The sequence below is a fragment of the Neopelma chrysocephalum genome, unplaced genomic scaffold (assembly GCF_003984885.1).
Source record: "Neopelma chrysocephalum unplaced genomic scaffold, ASM398488v2 Primary Assembly neopelma1_65b, whole genome shotgun sequence".
Taxonomy (NCBI): Eukaryota; Metazoa; Chordata; class Aves; order Passeriformes; family Pipridae; genus Neopelma; species Neopelma chrysocephalum.
Genome location: NW_020897723.1, coordinates 3,675,145 through 3,694,031, shown reverse-complemented (window position 1 = coordinate 3,694,031; position 18,887 = coordinate 3,675,145). Strand labels below are relative to the sequence as shown.

The 18,887-nt window shown below is 57.5% G+C and overlaps 3 protein-coding genes across 6 annotated transcripts; 2 read left to right on the top strand and 1 right to left on the bottom strand.

Annotated features, from left to right (window-relative positions):
• Positions 1-914: 914 nt before the first annotated feature.
• On the bottom strand, positions 915-5,193 carry DCTN5 (dynactin subunit 5). Its single transcript, XM_027684035.1, has 7 exons — positions 5,101-5,193; positions 4,895-4,963; positions 4,524-4,642; positions 4,253-4,364; positions 3,529-3,631; positions 3,204-3,295; positions 915-1,254 (listed from the first exon to the last, which is right to left on the bottom strand). The coding sequence occupies exons 1-7, from the start codon at positions 5,146-5,148 to the stop codon at positions 1,234-1,236; spliced, it is 564 nt and encodes a 187-aa protein (XP_027539836.1). The 5' UTR covers positions 5,149-5,193; the 3' UTR covers positions 915-1,233.
• Positions 5,137-13,367, top strand: PALB2 (partner and localizer of BRCA2). Of its 4 annotated transcripts, none has more exons than XM_027684030.1 (14): positions 5,137-5,265; positions 5,355-5,414; positions 5,507-5,564; positions 6,035-6,058; positions 6,151-8,052; positions 8,711-9,516; positions 9,774-9,857; positions 9,980-10,141; positions 10,536-10,621; positions 10,910-11,071; positions 11,220-11,336; positions 11,655-11,742; positions 12,087-12,235; positions 13,038-13,367. In XM_027684030.1, exons 1-14 carry the CDS (start codon positions 5,215-5,217, stop codon positions 13,267-13,269), a joined length of 3,981 nt encoding a protein of 1,326 aa, XP_027539831.1. In that variant the 5' UTR covers positions 5,137-5,214; the 3' UTR covers positions 13,270-13,367. The 4 variants fall into 4 exon arrangements, with proteins under 4 accessions (XP_027539831.1, XP_027539833.1, XP_027539834.1 ...); XM_027684033.1 differs by having other exon boundaries at positions 5,182-5,265; positions 5,507-5,594; XM_027684032.1 differs by lacking the exon at positions 6,035-6,058 and having other exon boundaries at positions 5,138-5,265.
• Positions 13,368-14,272: 905 nt separating this feature from the next.
• NDUFAB1 (NADH:ubiquinone oxidoreductase subunit AB1) lies at positions 14,273-16,817 on the top strand. Its single transcript, XM_027684145.1, is given in 5 exon segments — positions 14,273-14,309; positions 14,312-14,544; positions 14,658-14,745; positions 15,805-15,915; positions 16,648-16,817. Coding segments are annotated over 4 exon segments (450 nt in total). The 3' UTR covers positions 15,897-15,915; positions 16,648-16,817.
• The last annotated feature ends 2,070 nt before the right edge of the window (positions 16,818-18,887 follow it).

The window sequence follows — 18,887 nt, the reverse complement described above, 5'->3', positions numbered from 1 at the left end:
ACCCGGGAATCGGGGACCCGGGAATCGGGGACCCGGGAATCGGGGACCCGGGAATCGGGGCCCTGGACTGGCTCCCCCTCGCTCCCGCTGCCTCTCGGGTGACGTTCTCACAGTTCTCTGGGCTCTCTCTGACCTCATCAACGATTTCTTCACCCTCCTCTTCCCACTCCCCTCAAGGACTCCCCTCAGTGACCCCCCCACCCCAGGGCACCCCGCCCCCGGCGCTGCTCCTGGGCCTGGCACCACTTGCCAAGAGAAGTGACCATGGGATGCTCCCATCCCTTAACCCCACCTTGCTGCCCACTGGCACAGAACAAAACACCAGTGAAAAATAACCCCAAAGGGCACAAAACCAGCAGCAGGGGCCCAGCCCAGGTGCCTGCTCTCTGCCTCCAGGTACACACAGTCCCACCTGGCTGGAAGCGGGATGAGGGCAGGGACTTCACCTCCTTTGGCCTTCCCCATCAGCAGCAGCTATTGCTTTCAGCCCTGGCTAACAAAGAACAGAAGGCTGGTCCCCTGAGTTGAGCCAGTGCCCCAGCTGGCCCTGACCCACTGGCACAGGCCGTTGGTCCCCAGGGTGTCCTGGAGAGCCCAGCACACAGGAGCAAGCCCTGAGCCCTGCAGATCACCACAGCCAGTTCAACTGTCCTTCCCCCCATGGAGCTGGATCATCTCGGGAGATTCTGCTCCCCACAAAGCAGACACAGCCCCCACTCGCCCGGTGACCCCTCACAGGCCACCTCAGCTCCTCCTGCTGAGCCATCGGTGCTTGGCACAGAGCGGGAGGTGTTCCCAGGGACTCTGAACACCTGAAACACCGGCAGCATGGCAGCATGGCCTGCCCGTGGGCTGGAGCAACCCGGAGCAAAGCACACGGGAGCAAAGCAGGATCAATGAAGCGACACAGCGACTTGGGGGTTGAAGTGCTCCGTGTTTGTACAGGATTCCTGAAAGAAGGCATTCCCCTCCCTGCAGGACATGCTTCCCCACTGCTGCAGCTCCTCTGGCTACAGGCACAGCCCCCCAGGGGTCAGGTTTTACTGCACCACGCTGGACCGAACGCTGCCAGCAGAGCTGTGGCAGCCACTGACACTCCATCTTCCCAGAGCTGGCACAGGCGGAGAGGTGAGCCCAGGTCAGAGGGATGCTTCAGAGACAGGAGGAGAAAGTGGCCAATGTAAGGAATGTTAACAGTGCTGGGTGTTTGGGATCTTCAGTGGCAGCTTGGTTTTAGGCCCTGGCAGAGGCCACCTTAACAGAGACAATAAAAGAGGTTTTAGTTAAGGCAGAAGGGTTGGCTCAGCCTGTTAGAAGGAAGAGTAGGCCACGAAACACGTAACTGCAGTGACATATCCCTCCATGCTCTACAGCTCTGCTCTCAGGTGACTGTGGGAATGCATCACTCACACTTTTCCAGCTGCCATCCCACTCCATCCCAACTCACATCCCCCCTCCCACCCCTCTGCCAGCCGCTGCAGCTGCTGGTCAAGCGATCCCGGTGAAACGCAGGATGTGGCGTTGAAACTTTGAGGTGACACCATGGCAACACAGCACAGACACCACGCTCCTGCCAGGCCCTGCCAGGGACACCCCAGGACACGCTCTGAACACCGGACTTGCAGAGAATCTCACAAGAAGCCCCAAACGTGTCAGGTCTGGTGACAGGGGAGGCCTCTCCAGCCCCTCAGAGGGAGAAAGCAGCTGTTTCACTCTGTCCTTCACTTCTTTAATGCACTGACACTCTGACAGCCAGAACAGCCCGTAACAGTCACAGAACAAGGGACTGGGACTCACGCCCAGGCACAGCAGGAACCTCAGTCTAGTCTCAAGTTTGATTTGAAGAGGTACAACCTTGAGTCACTTGAATAACTGGAGAGGCTTTAATTTATGTACAGTAAAAATACAAACAAACCGGTCAGTGGTTTTACATGTGATGAACAGCAGCTACTACACACATCAGTACTTGTACAGCTGTTTGCTATTAAGATTTATCAGCATTTGCATTGCACAGATCAGCTGAGGGCTCCAGGGCTGCTCATCCACAACCACACACCTACTGCACACCTAATGTCCTGGCCCCAGCTGCTACACTACAACATGCAGGAGCCCCAGTTTAAAACCTACAGCAGTATGATGCCAAGCTTTAGTAGAGCACAACCAGAGCAGGCAGACTCATGTGCAGCCAGTTGTCTGTACTCAGTCAGATATACAAGCATCAGATGCTTCCAACTTTCAGAGCTGCTCCCAGAAAGAACTATTCCTGCTCTACTACATGTCCAAAATTAAATGACTCTCATTCCTAAGCTTCATAATGGAGAAAAGCACCAAAAAGCTCTCTGCAAATATAGATACTGGGTAATAAATGGGGACAGCTGCAGCATTCTCTCACCCACCACTGGTTTCTGCTTTTAATTACCCACTTTCTGCTGCACTGAATTCTGTGAGTGACATGGCAAACCTCTTCCCAAAGGCCTTTGGCTCTTTAAGGTCTGTGATGTTCAGAAGTAGAACACACACTGGCCACAAGAACACTAACCCTGAGGGTTGAGAGCACAGGACTGATGTCAGTCTGCTTCAGGAGCTAAAAGCTAAGAAACATCCTGTCAGGCACAGAAAGACAGGTGTCAATGTCAGCCAAAATTCCTAAAGCCAACAGCAGGATGATGAACGATGTCCCTACAGAAGAGAATCCCAGGGAGAAAAGGAAGAGGCCATCCAGCTCAGCCCACAGGCCTATGGAGCAGCAAGGATTTGCCAAAGGAAAGCCCTGGGTCTAAGGAACCTCAGTAGGTGTCCAGAGCACACCCAAAGCAGCCCTGCTGGACTAGCAAACCTACAGGCCAGGCTTTGGGCTAGGACAGAACTGACCAGACAGGCTGAGGCTGCAGAGCACGTGTCAGCTCTGCCTCATTCCCCCGCTGCTGCCCCAAGGCAGGTGTATCAGCTGTCCCAGCTCCAGAACACTCAGTGGCACAGTTCAGACAACGTGGAATGGAGAACATCGGATGAGCAGACAAAGTTTGAACAGGACACAGCAGCTTTCACGAGGGACTGCTTGGCCAGGCTGGTGGTGTTGAGGGACACTCACACAAGTGCTCAGGAGAGTGGAGGGCTGGGCCCTGGTCTCACTGGACATCATCCCTCTCCCCACCCCCAGAATGCTCCTGTGTGCCTGAAACACGGGAAATGGGCTACTAGACCTGAGTGAGTGGCAAGAACTTCTGGTAATAGCTCTTGGTAACATCAATCATGAGTTCCTGGGTGCATTCCGGGAGCTCCCCAGAGAAGAGTCCTGGAAGAAGAACAAGAGCATTGACATCAGTCATCATGCACCCTCTGCCTACTGTGCACTAAGGCAGGGAGTTTCACAAGTTAAAACTATTACTTTTCAGTGCAGCAACTGCCTGATACCTTTATTTCTAGGCACTAAATGCTAAGAAGCAACTTTGTTATAACAATCTAATTTAAAATAAGAATATCCATGTTATCCACACTTCTGTGAAAGAGAAGTTAGAGGGAGCATACCTGGGCAGCCTGAGAAAACAGTGAAAGGTGGGACTACAGTTTCAGGAGGGAGTACTGTGTTGTCCAAGATCTTGCAGCAGTCTTTCAAAACACATCTACGACCCTAAAACAGAGAACAGGAAAAGTTTATACTTAAAACACTATAAACACGAGATCTTTTGCTTATTACTGATATATTACCTAAATTTCAAGAAGATTAATTGCTCAAGACACATTCTGTATAAGAGATCACAGGGATAATTCTTTACCCTGACTGAATGCTCCTCCCAACAGAATTAGCTTTTCTTTTTGAGGAAAAACATGTTTGCTTTTAACTAGCACAGGTACAGGTAGCTGCACATTAACAAGTCAATGTGCAAATTGGCCCGAGTCATGCAGTGCCAGCAAGACCTTTTCTACCTCAGCAGCCTTGACTATTTGGTGTTATTTGCACAGAAACACAACTCCACTTGTACTCTGTGGCCAGGCTGCCTTCCCCGGGCAGTCCCATTAGCCACAGGGACAACACTGCTGGGATGGATTTTCCAACCAGCACCAGCTGAACCTGCTGTCCTTGGAAAAGCAAACCTGAAAGCCCTGCTTCCTGCAGAGAAGGAAGAGGAGGAGGAAGGAACAGCGCAGAGTCAGTGCCTGCTCTAGCCAGCTGGTGCAGACACCTCTCAGCTGTTGTCCCAAAGCCTCAGCAGTACCCAGGAGTTTGCAGAGAGGACAGAATGGCACTCACAATGACACAGTTCTTGCCTATGTGCACGTAGGAGCCGATCTGGGCCGCGTTGACAACACAGTCCTCTTCTATGAACACATGGTCACCGATGTGGAGAGGGAAGAAAGCCACCCTGTGACAGGACAGGTATTTGTTTGGTGCACAATGAACAAACTGACACTGCTAGGCCCAAAATCACCCTGTGGAGTCTCCCATCCCCAGATGGATTAAGATGGATCTGTCAAGCTGACAGATATTTTCGGGTGTCTCCCAAAAAGAAGGGGCCTCTTACCCTTTACTGAACTTCTTGAAGGGCGGCCTGATGACGCTGCGGCTCTTGACCACGCAGTGCCGTCCCACCCGCACGTTGGCCAGGTCCCCACGGATGATGCAGTCGTTCATCACTATGGTCTGCAGAAGGGAACAGAGGCACGTGAGATCCAATTCCCAGCCGTTCCTAGCAGTTGTCACACAGAGTCACGCCAAGGTCTGGTCACTCCAGCAAGATTACGTTACCTTAGAGACGATTCTTTTCAGTCAAAAGAAAAGCGAGAACAAAGCAAAAGCACGGGAGGCTGGGAGCAGCAGCTGTGCTACCGAGCAGCACAGAGCGACCAGGCTCAGCGCCAGGCTCAGGCACAGACCCGGTGCCGATGTTCTCACCTTGCCGTTGAGGACGATGTTCTGGCTGCCGCACAGCACGGACTGACGGCTCACCTTGTTGCCGGAGGCCTGCGGGGAGAACGGGTGTGTCACGGCGGCTCTCCCGGGCCCCGCCGCTCCTGTAACACCCCGGCGAGCCCAGCCCGGCTCGGCCCCCCCGCTCCCCCGGTTCCTCAGCTCCCCGCTCCCCGGTTCCCCGGTCCCACCGTCTCGATGTACTCGGACTTGTTGTAGAGCATCTCGCTGAGCTCCATGGCCGCCCCGCCCGGCCCCGCTTCCGCCGCGTCACTTCCGCCCGCGCCGCCGCCGCGCCGGTTGCCATGGAGGGGCCGCGGGCAGCGCCGGCCCTGAGCGGCGCCGACAGGGACAAGGTGCGGGGCCGGACGGGGCTGGACGGGGTCGGCGGCGAGGCCGGGGCCGGTCCCGGTCCCAGCTCAGCCCGGCGCGGTGTCTCTTGCAGCTGCGGGAGAAGCTGGCGCTGCTGAGGCGGGAGTACAGCGAGACCGTCACCCGGCTGCGGGTGAGCGGGCAGGGCCGGGCCGGGGCACGGCGGGGGGACACCGGGGCCCCGGGAGCCGGTCCCAGCCCTGCCGGGGTGTTGTGTGTCCGCAGCGGGCGCGGCGAGCCGAGCGAGCCCGGAGCCACGGCCGGCGGGAGCGGAGCCCCACAGGTGGGAGGTGGTGGGACAGGAGCCCCCCAGGTGGGAGATGGTGGGACAGGAGCCCCCCGGGTGGGAGATGGTGGGACAGGAGCCCCCCGGGTGGGAGATGGAGGGACAGGAGCCCCCCGGGTGGGAGATGGTGGGACAGGAGCCCCCCGGCTGGGAGGTGGTGGAACAGGAGCCCCCCAGGTGGGAGATGGTGGGTGACCCCCCAGCTCCGTGCTGGGGCAGTGGGAGCGCCCGGGGACCTGTGAGCCGCCCTGTGCCCCCCCTTGCCCTCTCCAGGCGGTGGGTCTGGGGCCCGGTGCAGCCACTGTGGCCCCTCAGTGCCCCTGTGGAGCCGGGATGGACCGGCCCTGCCGACCCCCTCACCCGCTGTCCCCTCGGTCACATCTGCTGCCCCCAGACCCTCACACGGCCCTTCCCCTGGGCTGAGCCGTGTTCTGCACTAACATCTCCTCTGCTTCCTTCCTCATCAGGTCTCCAGTGCTCTGATCCTGACTGTAAGATCCCCATCTTTTCCTCCTAACAAAGTGATGTTTGTCTTGGACAGGACTTTTTGAGTACTTTACACGTGTGACATTTTTTCCCCCAGGTTCTAAAGATGATGCATCTCCTAGTGCTGACAGAGGTGGACTCCCTCAGTTACAGACTAAAACCTGCTCTGATGTTGACATGGAGGAGGCAACATCTGTCACATTTAAACACATTCCAGAATTCTCCAATGATGAGGTTAGCCTGCAGGACAGCTCAGGGGCAGAAAGTGTTCAGGCCAGCCAGGAAAACCTGTGCTGTGGGATCATTAGGCCTGTCCTTGAGGAGAAAACATCCCAAACCTCTAGAGGCATGATGAAGCTGAGGAGACGGACAAAGGCTCTGGAATCAAGGGAAAGGAAATCAGTGCCTGATGGGCATGTAGTCAGCACTGAGGAAACAGTGAAAAATCAAACTGCCAGTGCAGAGGAGCTTCAGTCACCGGTGTTCAGGCACAGCACCCTCTCACACATTGAGGAACATCCTGAAAGGGCATTCAGGCCAGCTCTTGTGAAGGGAGAAGGAAACAGTTTCACTCCTGATGCTGCATCAGGAGCTGTACAGGAGGTGTTCGAGGGCAGTGTCACTGCAGGAGAACCTGAGCTGTCCCCACATGTGGTCAGGGACAGCACTGACATCTGGCAGCTCAAGTGCCCAAGGGCTGTGACCACACCTGGCAGCCGTGAGCTGTGTTCTCAGGAGGGAGACTCTGTTTTACTTTACACCAGAGGCGATGGAGAAGAAGAATGCCCCAGTGTAATAAAACAACTGGACAGTGAGAGTTTGCATGAAGATCAGGGAGAATTATGTGGGCTCCTGGATTTAGTGTCAGAAAATGAAGTATTGCCTGAGGACGGAAATAACACTGTAACCAAGGAGAGCAAAAGCCATGAAGGAGATGAAAGTGATGCCGATACCTTAAATCCCCGTCCTGCAGATGGTGCTCTGGGCAGTGCTCGAGAACTGTCGGAGGATCCACAGCCTGAGAGTCAGTCCAGACTTGTTCCTCCCCAGGAGGCGACGGCTCCTGAGGCCGCGCTGAGCTCCTGCACGGTGGTGGAGGGGCTGCTCTTCCCTGTCGAGTACTATGTCAGGACAACTCGCCGCATGTCCAACTGCCAGAGGAAGGTGGACCTGGATGCTGTAATCCTCAGCCAGCTGGGCAGGAGCAAGAAAGGTCAGCGGAGTAAGTGCAAGCAGAAAGATGCAAGCTCAGATCAGCCCTCCCAGGAGAGAGCTAAGGCTGATTTAGAGTCAGGGGTCATGCCGTTCCCTTTTCTTGGGGCAGAAAAAGATCCAGCAAACTCCAGTACTGAGAAATCTCTTCCTGTGTCCAGCAGCAGCAGCACTTCACTTGGATCCATTTCTCAGAAAAGCACAAGGCAAGAGCAGAGTCGATCCCAGAGGAAACAGAAGGGAAGAAGAAGGTCTGCCTGCAAAGCCCCGGTGCATCCAGTGTCACAGGAGCTTATAGAGAGTGTGGACCTCATAATGGCCAGGGAAAGTGGTGCTCTGCTGCCAAGTGAGAGCCAGAGTGAAAAGGAAAACTGTGATGTTAACCTTGAAAAGTCATCCTCAGATGAGAGCAAGTTGTCTGGTGCTGCAGCGTTGGGGTCTGGAGGGACAGGAGTGGCTGAAGCTGCACAGCCAGCGGGTCCTGATCCTCCTCAGGGAGGGAGCCAAGTGCCAGGCAAACGCCTGTTGGAGCAGGTTCAAAATCCACTTCAGAGCAGCGATGCCATGAGCCCAGGGAATGAAACTTCTGCCAGGCACGTGGGAGATCTGGAAGCCAACTCGTCTGTGTGTCAGGCTGATAAACATCCAGTGGCGAGTGTGAAGAGCCGGCGAGGAGCCGGCGGGGTGGAGCAGCTCCCTGGGATCAGTGGGATCAGCGGGATCAGCATCCCCCTGCGCCGCTCCCTGCGCTGCTCTGCAAGACGCCGCGCCCGGCAGGGCTCAGCAGGTACTGCCTCACATGAGCACTCCCAGAACTCCCATTCCCACACACCCTGCAGTGTTTAGTCAGGAAAATATGGGGGGGATTAACTATTTCTTTTTTTTTTTATAAACAAGATATTTTTTAAAAAATTAGGTCATTGTGGTGCCCATGTTCCTTGAACAATTCCAGAAACTTTTGCCTCAGCCCAGTGCCAGGGACTGAACAGCAGAGGAGCAGGGCTGAGAACTTCTTGAGCTGCCATTGCTGTTGGAGCAAAGGTTGTGCACACTGGAGCTGATTTCCAGCAGATGGGTGTCCATCAGTTCCTCCAACTGAGTGTGCATACTAATGAGTATTTTCTTTGAGTGCTAACAAGTGTGAAACACAAGACGTAGCTTGAGAGTCTGAGGGTCTGTGAATATTGTGAAAAGTGTTGGGAGAAAACCCAACAAACCAAACTGAACGAGCACTCAGTTCTGTCAGGCTTTGGACATGACCTTTGAGCTGAAGGCTTGATGCAGAGCAACTGCAGATTGTAATGTCTTTCCAGAAAAGTGCCACTTCCATGTCTTAAGATGGATATGGCTCTTTTCTTTTTTTTTAATATAATGGAGTGGCAGTCTGGATGAGAGATTCTGAAAAGGCAAGTTGCTGATGTTCTCTCTTGTATTCTTGTGTTTAGGTGACAGGAGCAGAGGGCACAGCTGTCCCACGGGCTCAGAGGGTCCTGCTGCTCTGGGCCTCCCTGCAGACCCCGACACTCGCTGCTCCCTCTTCTCCTTCCGCAGCCCCCAGTGGCTGCTCCCCAGGCTGGGCATCAGGGAATTCCACTTACCAAATGAGGAATTTGGAGTGCTGAAACTGGAGAAATTGAAATCTTCCCCTGTGAATGACTTGGAGGGTTTTGTTCTGAGTGTGTCTGGGGATGGTGTGGCTCCACAGGACACACCAAGTGCACAAACCAATCCAGAAGAAAAAAGCCTCAGAAGTAATTTGATTTCACCTTCCAAAACCGGATTGCCCAAGCTCCCCTGTGTGGAAAGCCCAGCTTCCAAGAAGGACCTTTCCACCCATGGGTTGCTGTTTACTCCCATGGAGACTGTCTTGGCTGGGGCTCCCACCCAGTGTGAGTCTCAGATTTCCTCGTCTGTTTTCCCTGCTGTGGGTGCAACCCCAGGTGTTCTACCTTCGGTGCACAGTGAGGTCTTCCCAGGCACACCTTCTGTGCCCACCTCGCCAGGGACCCTGCCTGCCTCCAGAGGAGCTGCCCAGGTCCTGGGGCATGGGGCACACAGGGACCCTGCCCTGCCACTGCTCCCGGACAGCTGTGGTGCAGGGGCTGCCACAAATGAGGAGGAACAAAGTACCATGCTTGCTTTAGCAGATGAAAGAGGTCCTGAGAATAAATCTGATCAGGCTGTGGCCTTGGATAAGCATCAGCAGTCAGAGAGCAAAGAGCAGGGATCCTGCAGAGCTTCTCCTGAACAGGTAACAAGCTGGGCTCTTTGTCAGAGGTACAAAGCCAGGAGTTTTGTGGGCAAATCCCCTTTCCCAGAGTCTTGTCTGACTTCAGGGGAAAGGCCTCTTTGCATGCTAGTCCTGCATGGATCACAGCTCTGCAGCCACAGCATGCAGAGTGACTGCATGACAGTGACAGAGAGCACACAACACTTCTGCCTCGTTCTTGCAGGTGCTGAATGTCATTTCAAAGTTGAACTATCCTCCTCCTTTACTTGTTTGTGCAGAAAACTGATGGAGCAGAACAGTTGACTCCAGTGCTGCCAGATGGCCCCAAAGAAGAGAACTTGCAGCTTGTGTCGGAGCTAAAGGTGGGGGAACAGCAGGGAATTGTTACTGTGGCAGCAGCAGCTTTGCAAGACCAAGTTTAACAAAAATGCAACTGATAATCATGTCTATCAGAGGAAAAGCAGCCCTGGTTTGTTTTGGGCAGGATTGCTCAGGTTCCTGTGCCGTGGATGTGAGCACAGTGTGGTGGGAAGCAGCTGGCTGCAGGGAGCTGCGTGTGGTCACTGCCTCCGAGAGCTCCGTGTCCCTGTGGGAACCTCTGGCACCCAACCACTGGGGAAAGGTCTGCACCTGGCAGCTGGGAGAGGTATGAACACGGGCCTTCTTTCTAGAATGTGTGGCAATTTTCTTCCCCTGTGTGTTAGTTCCCAAGATACAAGGAGCTTGTAGCTTCTATGGTCACATGTTATCCACGGGAATTTGATATTCCATGCACAGAATGGTGGCTGCACTTCAGCCACTGCCTTGTGCTCTTTCCTCTTACAGTCCTTAGAGACACTTTCTGCCTCTTATATTAACAGGGATTGTTTAATTAGGTAAACAGGCAGCAGACAGTTCAGCTGTTTGTCTAAGTGTGCTTCTTGAGGATGGTCTGAAAATTAGTTCTGCTCCACATCATTTTACTTGAAACAGTCTAGAAAATGAGAATAAAGTTAAAGGGATGCTGTGGGTGACACTGAATTCTTGTTTTGCTGTCCCAGATTCCTGTAATCCAGATTGTTCCTCTGCCAGACACCTGTAACCTCGTGTGTGTAGCACTGGGAGAGCTGGAGATTGGAGAAATAAGGTTTTGTATTTATTTATTACTAGCACTTTGCACCCTAAATAGTTGCAGCTTAGCTCTCCTCACTACTACCTTAGTAGTTGCTGAAATTATCTTTTTACTGATGTGTTACTTTCTCAGTTGCTTTAGCAATTGGAAAAGGTGCAAGGGATTTCTAAAAGTCAACTCTAAGGACTGGTTCATTCACCCCAGAGCTGGCAGACTGAGTAAATGTAGGCTGATTTGTGTATGTTATGGCACGTTTGAGTGGTGCTTCCTCCTGTCATGGTGTGTGCTTGTCTCTTGATTTAGGACGTTGCGTTATTCTTGTGAGGCTGACTTGTTCAGGCACTCCCTGGTGAAATCTGGGAATATAAAAGCAGTTATTGGACTAAAGGACCAGAGAATAGTGAGCAGCAGCAGGACCCTGCAGGAGCAGCAAGTGGAGATGGTGTGGCTCTCAGGGAAAGGAGGGTGAGTCTGGGGGTGCTGGTTCGTGGTGGTCTCTGTGGCAGGTGGGACAAAAATCTTGGATGTAGAAAAAGTGGGTTCCTGTTCTTCCTGGAGTGATGCTGAGCACTTGTTATTTCGACTGCTTTTCTATGTGCTGATCTCCCTTCAGGAGCAAGGACAGGCAGACCCTGATGCCCCCTGAAGAAACTGTTACAGCCTTTGCTGAAGTAGAAGGGATGAGAGAGGCCTTGGTGGGCACCACTGCTGCCAACAGCATCGTGGTGTGGTCAGTGTTTCCTCTGCCATTACACGGTGTAGGGGGTGGGGCTGTAGCAGAAAGCTGCAGGGTTGTGCAGGGGTGCTGGCTGGATGCTGAGCCACCCCTGAAATGGTGGTTGTCAGTGTGCCCCCACAGTCACATGGACAGGGAATGAACTGTGCTGCTGTAATTCCATTGCTTTTGCATCATTCTCATTACACCCTCCCTGTGGCCTCTTGGCTCGTTTGGTTGGTGTGGAACCAAACCCGTGTCCATCCTGCATAGTGGTGTAACTGTGATTAGAGGATGAAAATGTGTCAGAGTTTGTGTTTTCACCAACTGCAGGAATCTGAAAACAGGCCAGCTCCTGAGGAAGATGCACGTTGGTTATTCCTACCCAGCTTCCATCTGCCATCGAGCATATTCTGACTCCGTACGTACATGAAATTCTCCTCATGCTTGGGCTGCACTGGCTGGGCTGGGGACACAAAGGGTTGAGGTTTCTAGGGGATTGAAGGTAAATGCATAAATCCATCGAGTCACTGAGCTGTCACTCTGCTGTGTTGCATCAGCCCTTATCAGCCAGCAGCTGCTTTGGTTTTTATCTAATTTGATAAGGAAAGTAAACCATTTCTGTTTTCTTCAGTAAAAATAATGTATCACTGTCCATGGGGCTGTGATTAGAGAGAGACTGCAGCTGTTAATTTTTGGAAAATTCTTTGAGGTTTTCCCCTCCTGCTGTTGTTTTTAGTGATGTATTTTCCCTCTCTCTACCAGGGCCTTCTGTTTGTTGTTTTAAGCCATCCACATGCCAAAGAGAGCGAGTCCTGTGGAAACCCAGCGTTCCGTGTGGTGGCCTTCAACCCCAGCACGGGCAGGAGCCGGGAGGTGATGTCCTCCTCCCTCCCTCCCAGCCCTGCAGGGAGGCAAGTGCTGGGGGCCGGGGCTGGGCTGGCTCCTTCCAGGGCTGTGGGAGGACCCAGTGAGTGGAGCAGCTGGCAGGGATCCCGTGTCCATGTCCCCAGCGATAAGGGGCTGGATAAGGGGCTGGATAAGGGGCTGCATCCGGCGCTGCCCGTGTCCGGTGCACGGCCGGGGGGGCTGGGGGTGTGGATGGGCCTCTTCCTGCCCCCTTCCCACTGTGCCCTGACCCCCTGCCCCCAGCACTGGGACTGGGGGCCTGTGTCCCTGGGCTCCTTGGGCAAGCCCCTGGTGCTGCCTGCAGCGGTGGCACAGCCCCGGGGCAGGTTGGATTGTGTGGAGCAGTGCTGCAGGCAGATGGCCTTCTCCTTCCCGTGCCCTGTGTTTTGAGGCGTCAGCAGGCTCAGCCTCAGCTTTAAGGCTCAGCCTTGCAGTGTTCCTTGCACAGGAAATGTGATGGATGTATGGGAGTAGCAGCAAATCAAGATCTTGTTTACTGAACAGTATTGGAATCACAGAATGGTTTGGGTGGGAAGGGACCTTAAAGTCCATCCAGTCCCACCCCTGCCATGGGCAGGGACACCTTCCACTAGACCAGGTTGCTCCAAGCCCCGTCCAGCCTGGCCTTGGACACTTCCAGGGATGGGGCTTTCTTTAAAGAGTTGTTTTTTAAGAGTCCCCTTTTTTAAGAGTACACCTTTTTCAAGTATGTTCTGAATCTCAAGGAGTATTTTCTTGACCTTCTCCCTTTGCAGTGGTGTCTTTGCAGGCCCCTGCTGTGTGCTGACCCCCCTCGTGTCCCTGCAGGTACCTGGAGGGCGACGTGTGGGACACGGCAGGAGCGGCCGTGCTGTCGTCGGGGGCCGTGGCCGTGTGGGACCTGCTGCGGGGCTGGTGCATGGCCGTGCTGCCCCCGGGCTCCGCGGGGCGCTGGGCACTGGCGCGCTGGGCCACGGCCGGGGCCGGGCTGCTGGCCGGGCAGCACGATGGCACCGTCCGCCTGTACCGGTACCGGCAGCCACAGCCGGGAGCCACCTGACGGGGGGCAGGACCCCAGCACCGGTACCTCTGCTGCTGCTGGGGCTGGGTGTGCCCAGGTGTTTAATGATGCCATTAAATGTTGTTGCCTTTGGATGACTCCCTGTCTGCCACTGCCATACTGGGGGGCTGCTGGGGGGCAGCACGGCCACAGGCTGCTGGGGGGCTGTGGAGAAGGACCTGCTGTCCTGCTGTCCCAGACCAGCAGTGTGTCCTGAGAACCAAGAAGGCCACTGGGGTCCTGGGGCATTGGGAAGAGCCTTCCCAGCAGATTGGGGAGGTGATTCTGTCCCTCTGCTCAGCCCTGGGGAGGTACATCTGCAGTGTTGTGTCCAGTTCTGGGCTCCTCGGGACAGGAGGGACATGGAGCTCCTGGAGCAGGTCCAGAGGAGGCTGCGGAGATGCTGAAGGGATGGAGCATCTCTCTTATGAGGAAAGGCCAAGGGAGCTGGGGCTGTTCAGCCTTGAGAAGAGACACTGAGAGGGGACCTCCCCAGTGTCTGTCAGTGCCTGCAGAGGGGGGGCAGAGGATGGACCAGGCTCTGCTCGGGGGTGCCCAGAAATGGGACAAAAGGAATGGGCAGGAACCGATGCCCAGGAAGTTCCACCTGGACAGGAGGAAGAACTTTGCTGTGCAGTGACCCAGCCCTGAACAGGCTGCCCAGAGCGGGTGTGGAGTCTCCTCTCTGGGGATATTCCAGACCCCTCTGGACACACTCTGTGCCACGTGCTCTGGGCTGGCCCTGCTGGAGCAGGGAGGTGGGACCAGTGACCTGCTGCGGTCCCAGTGACCCGCTGTGATCCCGGTGACCCGCTGTGATCCCAGTGACCCGCTGCGGTCCCTTCCAGCCTGACCTGTTTTGGGGGTCGGTGCCGGGCGGTACCGGGGGCGCTGCGCGGCCTCCGGCCCGGCAGGGGGCGCTGCGCGGCCTCCGGCCGGAAGGGGGCGCTGTGCGGCCGGCAGGGGGCGCTGCCCCCGCGCGGCGCCCGCCGGGACAGCGATGATGGCGGCCCGTGTCCTCTCGTCCTGCGCCCGCCGCCTCCCCCGCCGCCCGCTCGCCCCGTCGCCCTCCGCGCCCTCCACCGCCTCGCGCCCGCCGCGCCCGCCCCGCCCGCCCCGCCGGGCCGCCCCGCGCTGCCCGCGCTCCTGCGGGTGCCGCGGGCGGCCGCGCTGCCATGCCGCCGCTTCTCCGACATGCCGCCCCTGACCTTGGCCGACATCAAGGAACGGGTGCTCTACGTGCTCAAGCTCTACGACAAGATCGACCCCGAGAAGGCGAGCGAGGCCGGGGGGCGGCGGGAGGGCCGGTGTGACCGGAGGGCCGCGGGGCCGGTGTGCCGGGCTCTGCCGCCGGGCCGGGCCCCGCTGACCGCCCTGTTCCCCCCCAGCTCACAGCCGAGTCCCACTTCATGAAGGACCTGGGCCTGGACAGTCTGGACCAAGTGGAGATCATCATGGCCATGGAGGACGAATTCGGTAACGGGGACGGGGCCGCCCGGTTCATCCCTGCCCGGGGGGGCCGGGCCTGTCCGGTGTGGGGCAGGGAAACCCCCACAGACCCATCGCCGGGAGAGGAGCAAACCACACAGGCCTGCTGCTGAGCTGTGTCGGGGCTGCGGCACCTGCAGCAGTCGGGAGCTGGCCCTGTCCTGCTGTTCCTGAGCTTGGGCCCCTTGGAAGCAGGAATTGTTCTTTTCCACCCCACACTGGCACCACTCGGGCAGTAACGGGGGCAGCAGCATGTAGGGGCTACACTGAGCGTGGAGGCTTCGCCTGGGCTGAGCTTGGCTTCACAGATCACAAATCCCAGATAGTCCAGGGTTTTTCTCACCAGAATTTTTTTCATCCTCAACCCTTAATGCTACTGGAGAAGGAGAAGGTGTTTTCTCCTTATTGATTTGTATTCCAAGTTCCCTTTTACTTCCTTTTGAACTTCTTCATGCTTTCATTTAAAGCTCATGAATTCTGGAGTAGGTGCCTAAATGTCACCTTGGCCATAGATGTCCCTGGTGTTTGGTCACTCTCTAAGCCCGAGGTGAATGTTTCACTCTCAGAGGCTTTGCTGGCAGTGTGTCTGTAATCCCTGTGCTGGCTGGAGTGTGAATGTGGCCAGGAGTACCAGAAAGAAGAACTTGCATTTCTGGGGTGTTCCTGAGCAGTTCCACTGCCGAGAGCCCTCGTGCCGTGCCCTGGTGTTGGCTCTGAGCGAGCCCTCAGCAGCAGCTTCAGCCTGAGGGGCTTTGGGCACTGCCTGGGGGTCCAGGAACATCCCCCATGTCACACACCAGTGGCTGTGGGAGCTCTGGGAAGGCCTTGGTAGCTTTACTGAGGCATGAGAGGCACTGGCTTCTGCTGTGCCTGCCCTGTCCTGTGTGGGGAGGTGATGTCACTTCAGGCAGTGATGCAGTGTCAGCCCCTGCCCACATGTCCCCTACCTGCCTGTCCCCTACCCAGCCCCCAGGCCAGCAGCCATCCCTTCCCTTGGCCTTGCCCCCTTTTCCATTGTTTTGGCTAAGTGTGTGCCCTTTCTTGCAGGATTTGAAATTCCTGACGGAGATGCAGAGAAGCTGATGTGCCCGCAGGAGATTGTAGATTATATTGCAGATAAGAAGGATGTTTATGAATGAAGCAGTTCCTCAGAGCTGAGTGAGTGCAGACATACCCTGGGCGTGCCTGGGTGCACACAGGGGCAGGGCAGGGTGACTGTGACACCGTGGAGGCCGTGGGGAGCCTGGCACTTTGGGAGGGAGCTGGCAGCAGCTGGGGGTGCCAGCGGGGAGAACAAGGGGGCTGTATTTTCCTGAAGGTGAGGGGGGTGTTTTCCTGAGGCACCTGCAGCTGGAGGGACTGTGTGGGGCTCAGAGGCCTCTCCTCTTGTACCACCTGACATGTCAAGTGCTCGGCTCACCCCAGGGCTGTAGTAGATGGTGAATAGGCTTTGGCCATGGCAGCCCATCTCCTTGTGCCCCTTGGCCCTGCAGAGGGTGTGTGGGGGCACCTCAGCCCCCTCGGCCACTGCCACCGCTGTGTCTTCCCCCACAGCCACAGCCGGGAAGGAAATGGGCAGGAAAGGGTTATAGGAGCGACAGCCTGAGGGCTGCAGGGGAAATGAGGTGGCCTGGGGCCAGCCTGCAGTGCTGATCCACATTCCTGCCTGTTCCTGTGTGGCTCTGGGCCTCCCCCCACGCTCCCCAGGGCAGGGGGCCTGTGTCCCTTCACTGCTTTGGGCCAGGGTTTGAGCCGTGGCCTTTGCAGAGAGCTGGGGGCTCCTTCTGTGCCTGTGTTTGGTGCTCAGCATGTCCTGCCCCTGCCCCACCCACTTCTGTGCCTTCAAATGGTTGGTGAAATGTTAAACCTGGATGTTTGTTGTTCTCCCAGGAGCTGTCCCACACCAGGCCTGGGCTGGTGCCGGCGCGGATGGATGGAGCGCACTCGCTGTCCCGTTGCGGCTTTCAGCTGGAAGCTGCACGTGGATGTTGTATTTAAAGCTGTCTGAATGTGTTGTCCTTTAAAAACAAGAAAAAAACAGGAATAAAGAGTTAAGACCATTGTTGTGTTGGTGGCTGTTCTTTTCCACGCAGTGGGTGGGTCCCTGTGTCGGTGTTTGGGTGTGAAGGACTCACTGGGGGTCAGGGACTGGCAGCTCTGGAATTGTTCTTCCCTGCCCCAGGATTTGGCTCTGTCCTGCTTGCCGATAACTGTTTATTTCATCAGTGCTGGTAAAAACAAGTTCTGTGTGATAGGCTTCTGTTTTCCAGATGGAAAATAAAGGGGGGAATGACTTTCCTGCTGCTGAACAGCAAATTCATATTGGTGTTTCTGTATGCCTGGCTCATCCTAGTGTGGGAGCCTTGCTTTGACCCTCCTGAGGCAGATGGGTTATTTCTGCACACTGCACGGTGTTTCCTCTGAGCAAAAAACACTTTCACATGTCACAGCAGCACTGCCAGGCCAGGAGCCAAGGAAGTGTCACTGGGTAACAGAACCTCTGGTGATGGGGAGGTGAGGATGGAAAATGGAGCAGAGGCTGTGGCTGCACACGGTGCCTGTGTGTGGTGGGGTGTTCCTGGGGGGTTCTCGGGGTGTTCTCAGTGGCTGCACTTTACTATGAGACCCTCAGTAGACAAGTGACCCTCTGCCTTCGGGGCCCCAATGTCAATCCCACTGTGAGCAAGGCCTGTCCTGGGAAACTCCTTCACAGCTCCACACCCCAGCTGTGCTCTGACACGTTTTCTGAGCAGTTGCATGGTGGAACTGGGGGCAAGGCAGTGGTTTTGGCCACTGTGTCTGTGATGTTTTCCCTGTGGCATGGCCTTGAGGTGCCAGCTCAGAGGCTGTGCTGGTGCTGGGGTGGTCACGGGGTTCTCTCCGTGTGACCCTGAGGGATGTGAGGAGCCCGCAGTCAGAGCAGCCAGCGGTGCCCTTGGGGAGCCTTTGCCCTGGGCATGTCCCCAGGTTCCCGGGGACAGCCGGGGACAGAGCAGGGGCAGAGCCGGGCCCGGGCAGCCCCGAACGCGCGTCCAGGGGATGAACCTGTGGGAGGCGGGCGGGAGCCCCCCGAGCCCCTCGGGCACCGGCCCAGCGCTGAGCCCGCGGAGGGCGATGGGGCCGAACCCGCAGCCGCAGCCCCGCACCTGGGGCGGCCGGCGGGGGCCGGGCCGAGCCCCCCGGGGTGGGTCGCGGTGCAGAGCACCGGCCCGCCCGCCCCGGGGCGGAGGGAGCTCCGGTGCCGGTGCCGTGGGGCGGGCCCGGGCCGGGGGCTGCGGTTCCCGGCGCCTCCGCCCCGCCGCAGCGGGAGCGGGCGGGGGTTTCCTGCCGCCGCCTGGCAGAGCCGCCCGCGCCGCGCCATGGAGCGGCCCCGGCTCCCGCTGCCCCGGCTCCCGGTGCTCCGGCTCCCGCTGCCCCGGCTCCTGGCTGCCGCAGGTGAGCGCCGGGGGTGGGCGCGGCCGCGAAGGGGCCCCGGTCCCGCTGGTTCCCGGGCGGGGGATGCTGCGCTCGGGGGGCGGCGGCGGCGGGGCCGGTGAGTGCGGGCGGCCCGGGGGTCTGCGGTGGGGCCGGGTCCCCGCTGGGGTGGGGGGCAGCGGCCGCTGCTCGGGGTCGCCAGGACCCGCTCGGGGCGGGCCCGGCCGCGGGGTCTCGGTGCGGGCAGCCCGGGGGCGGCGGGTGAGAGCCGCGGTCGCTGCCGTGCCGGGGCCGTTCCGTGCCGGGCTGTGCCACCCGCCCGGGCGGCTCCGTGGCCTCGAAGGCGGCGGGTGCTGCGCCCGCGGGAGCCCCGGTGAGGCGCTGGCGGAGAGCGGGGCCCGGGGGGCTCGAAGTGACCTCCGTTCCAGCCCCGGCCCCACCCGGGCGGTGACCACCGGCCGTGCGCCTGCTGAACCGCCCGTCCTCCCTGGAGAGGGGCCGCCGCGGGCCCCGGAGCCCTGCCCGGAGCCCTCCCCCGGGAGGGTGGTCGGGTTTGGGCAAACCGGGGGCTCTCAGCACGGCCGGAGTGTGGCGGTGGGGCAGGACTGGGCACCGTTCGTTGGGACCAGGGCAGGTGGTTCCCAGCTGGGTTTGGGTTGTTCCGGAGCGTCTCCTTCGGCAGAGCCGCCCGCGGTTTACGGAGGGGAGAGAGCGAG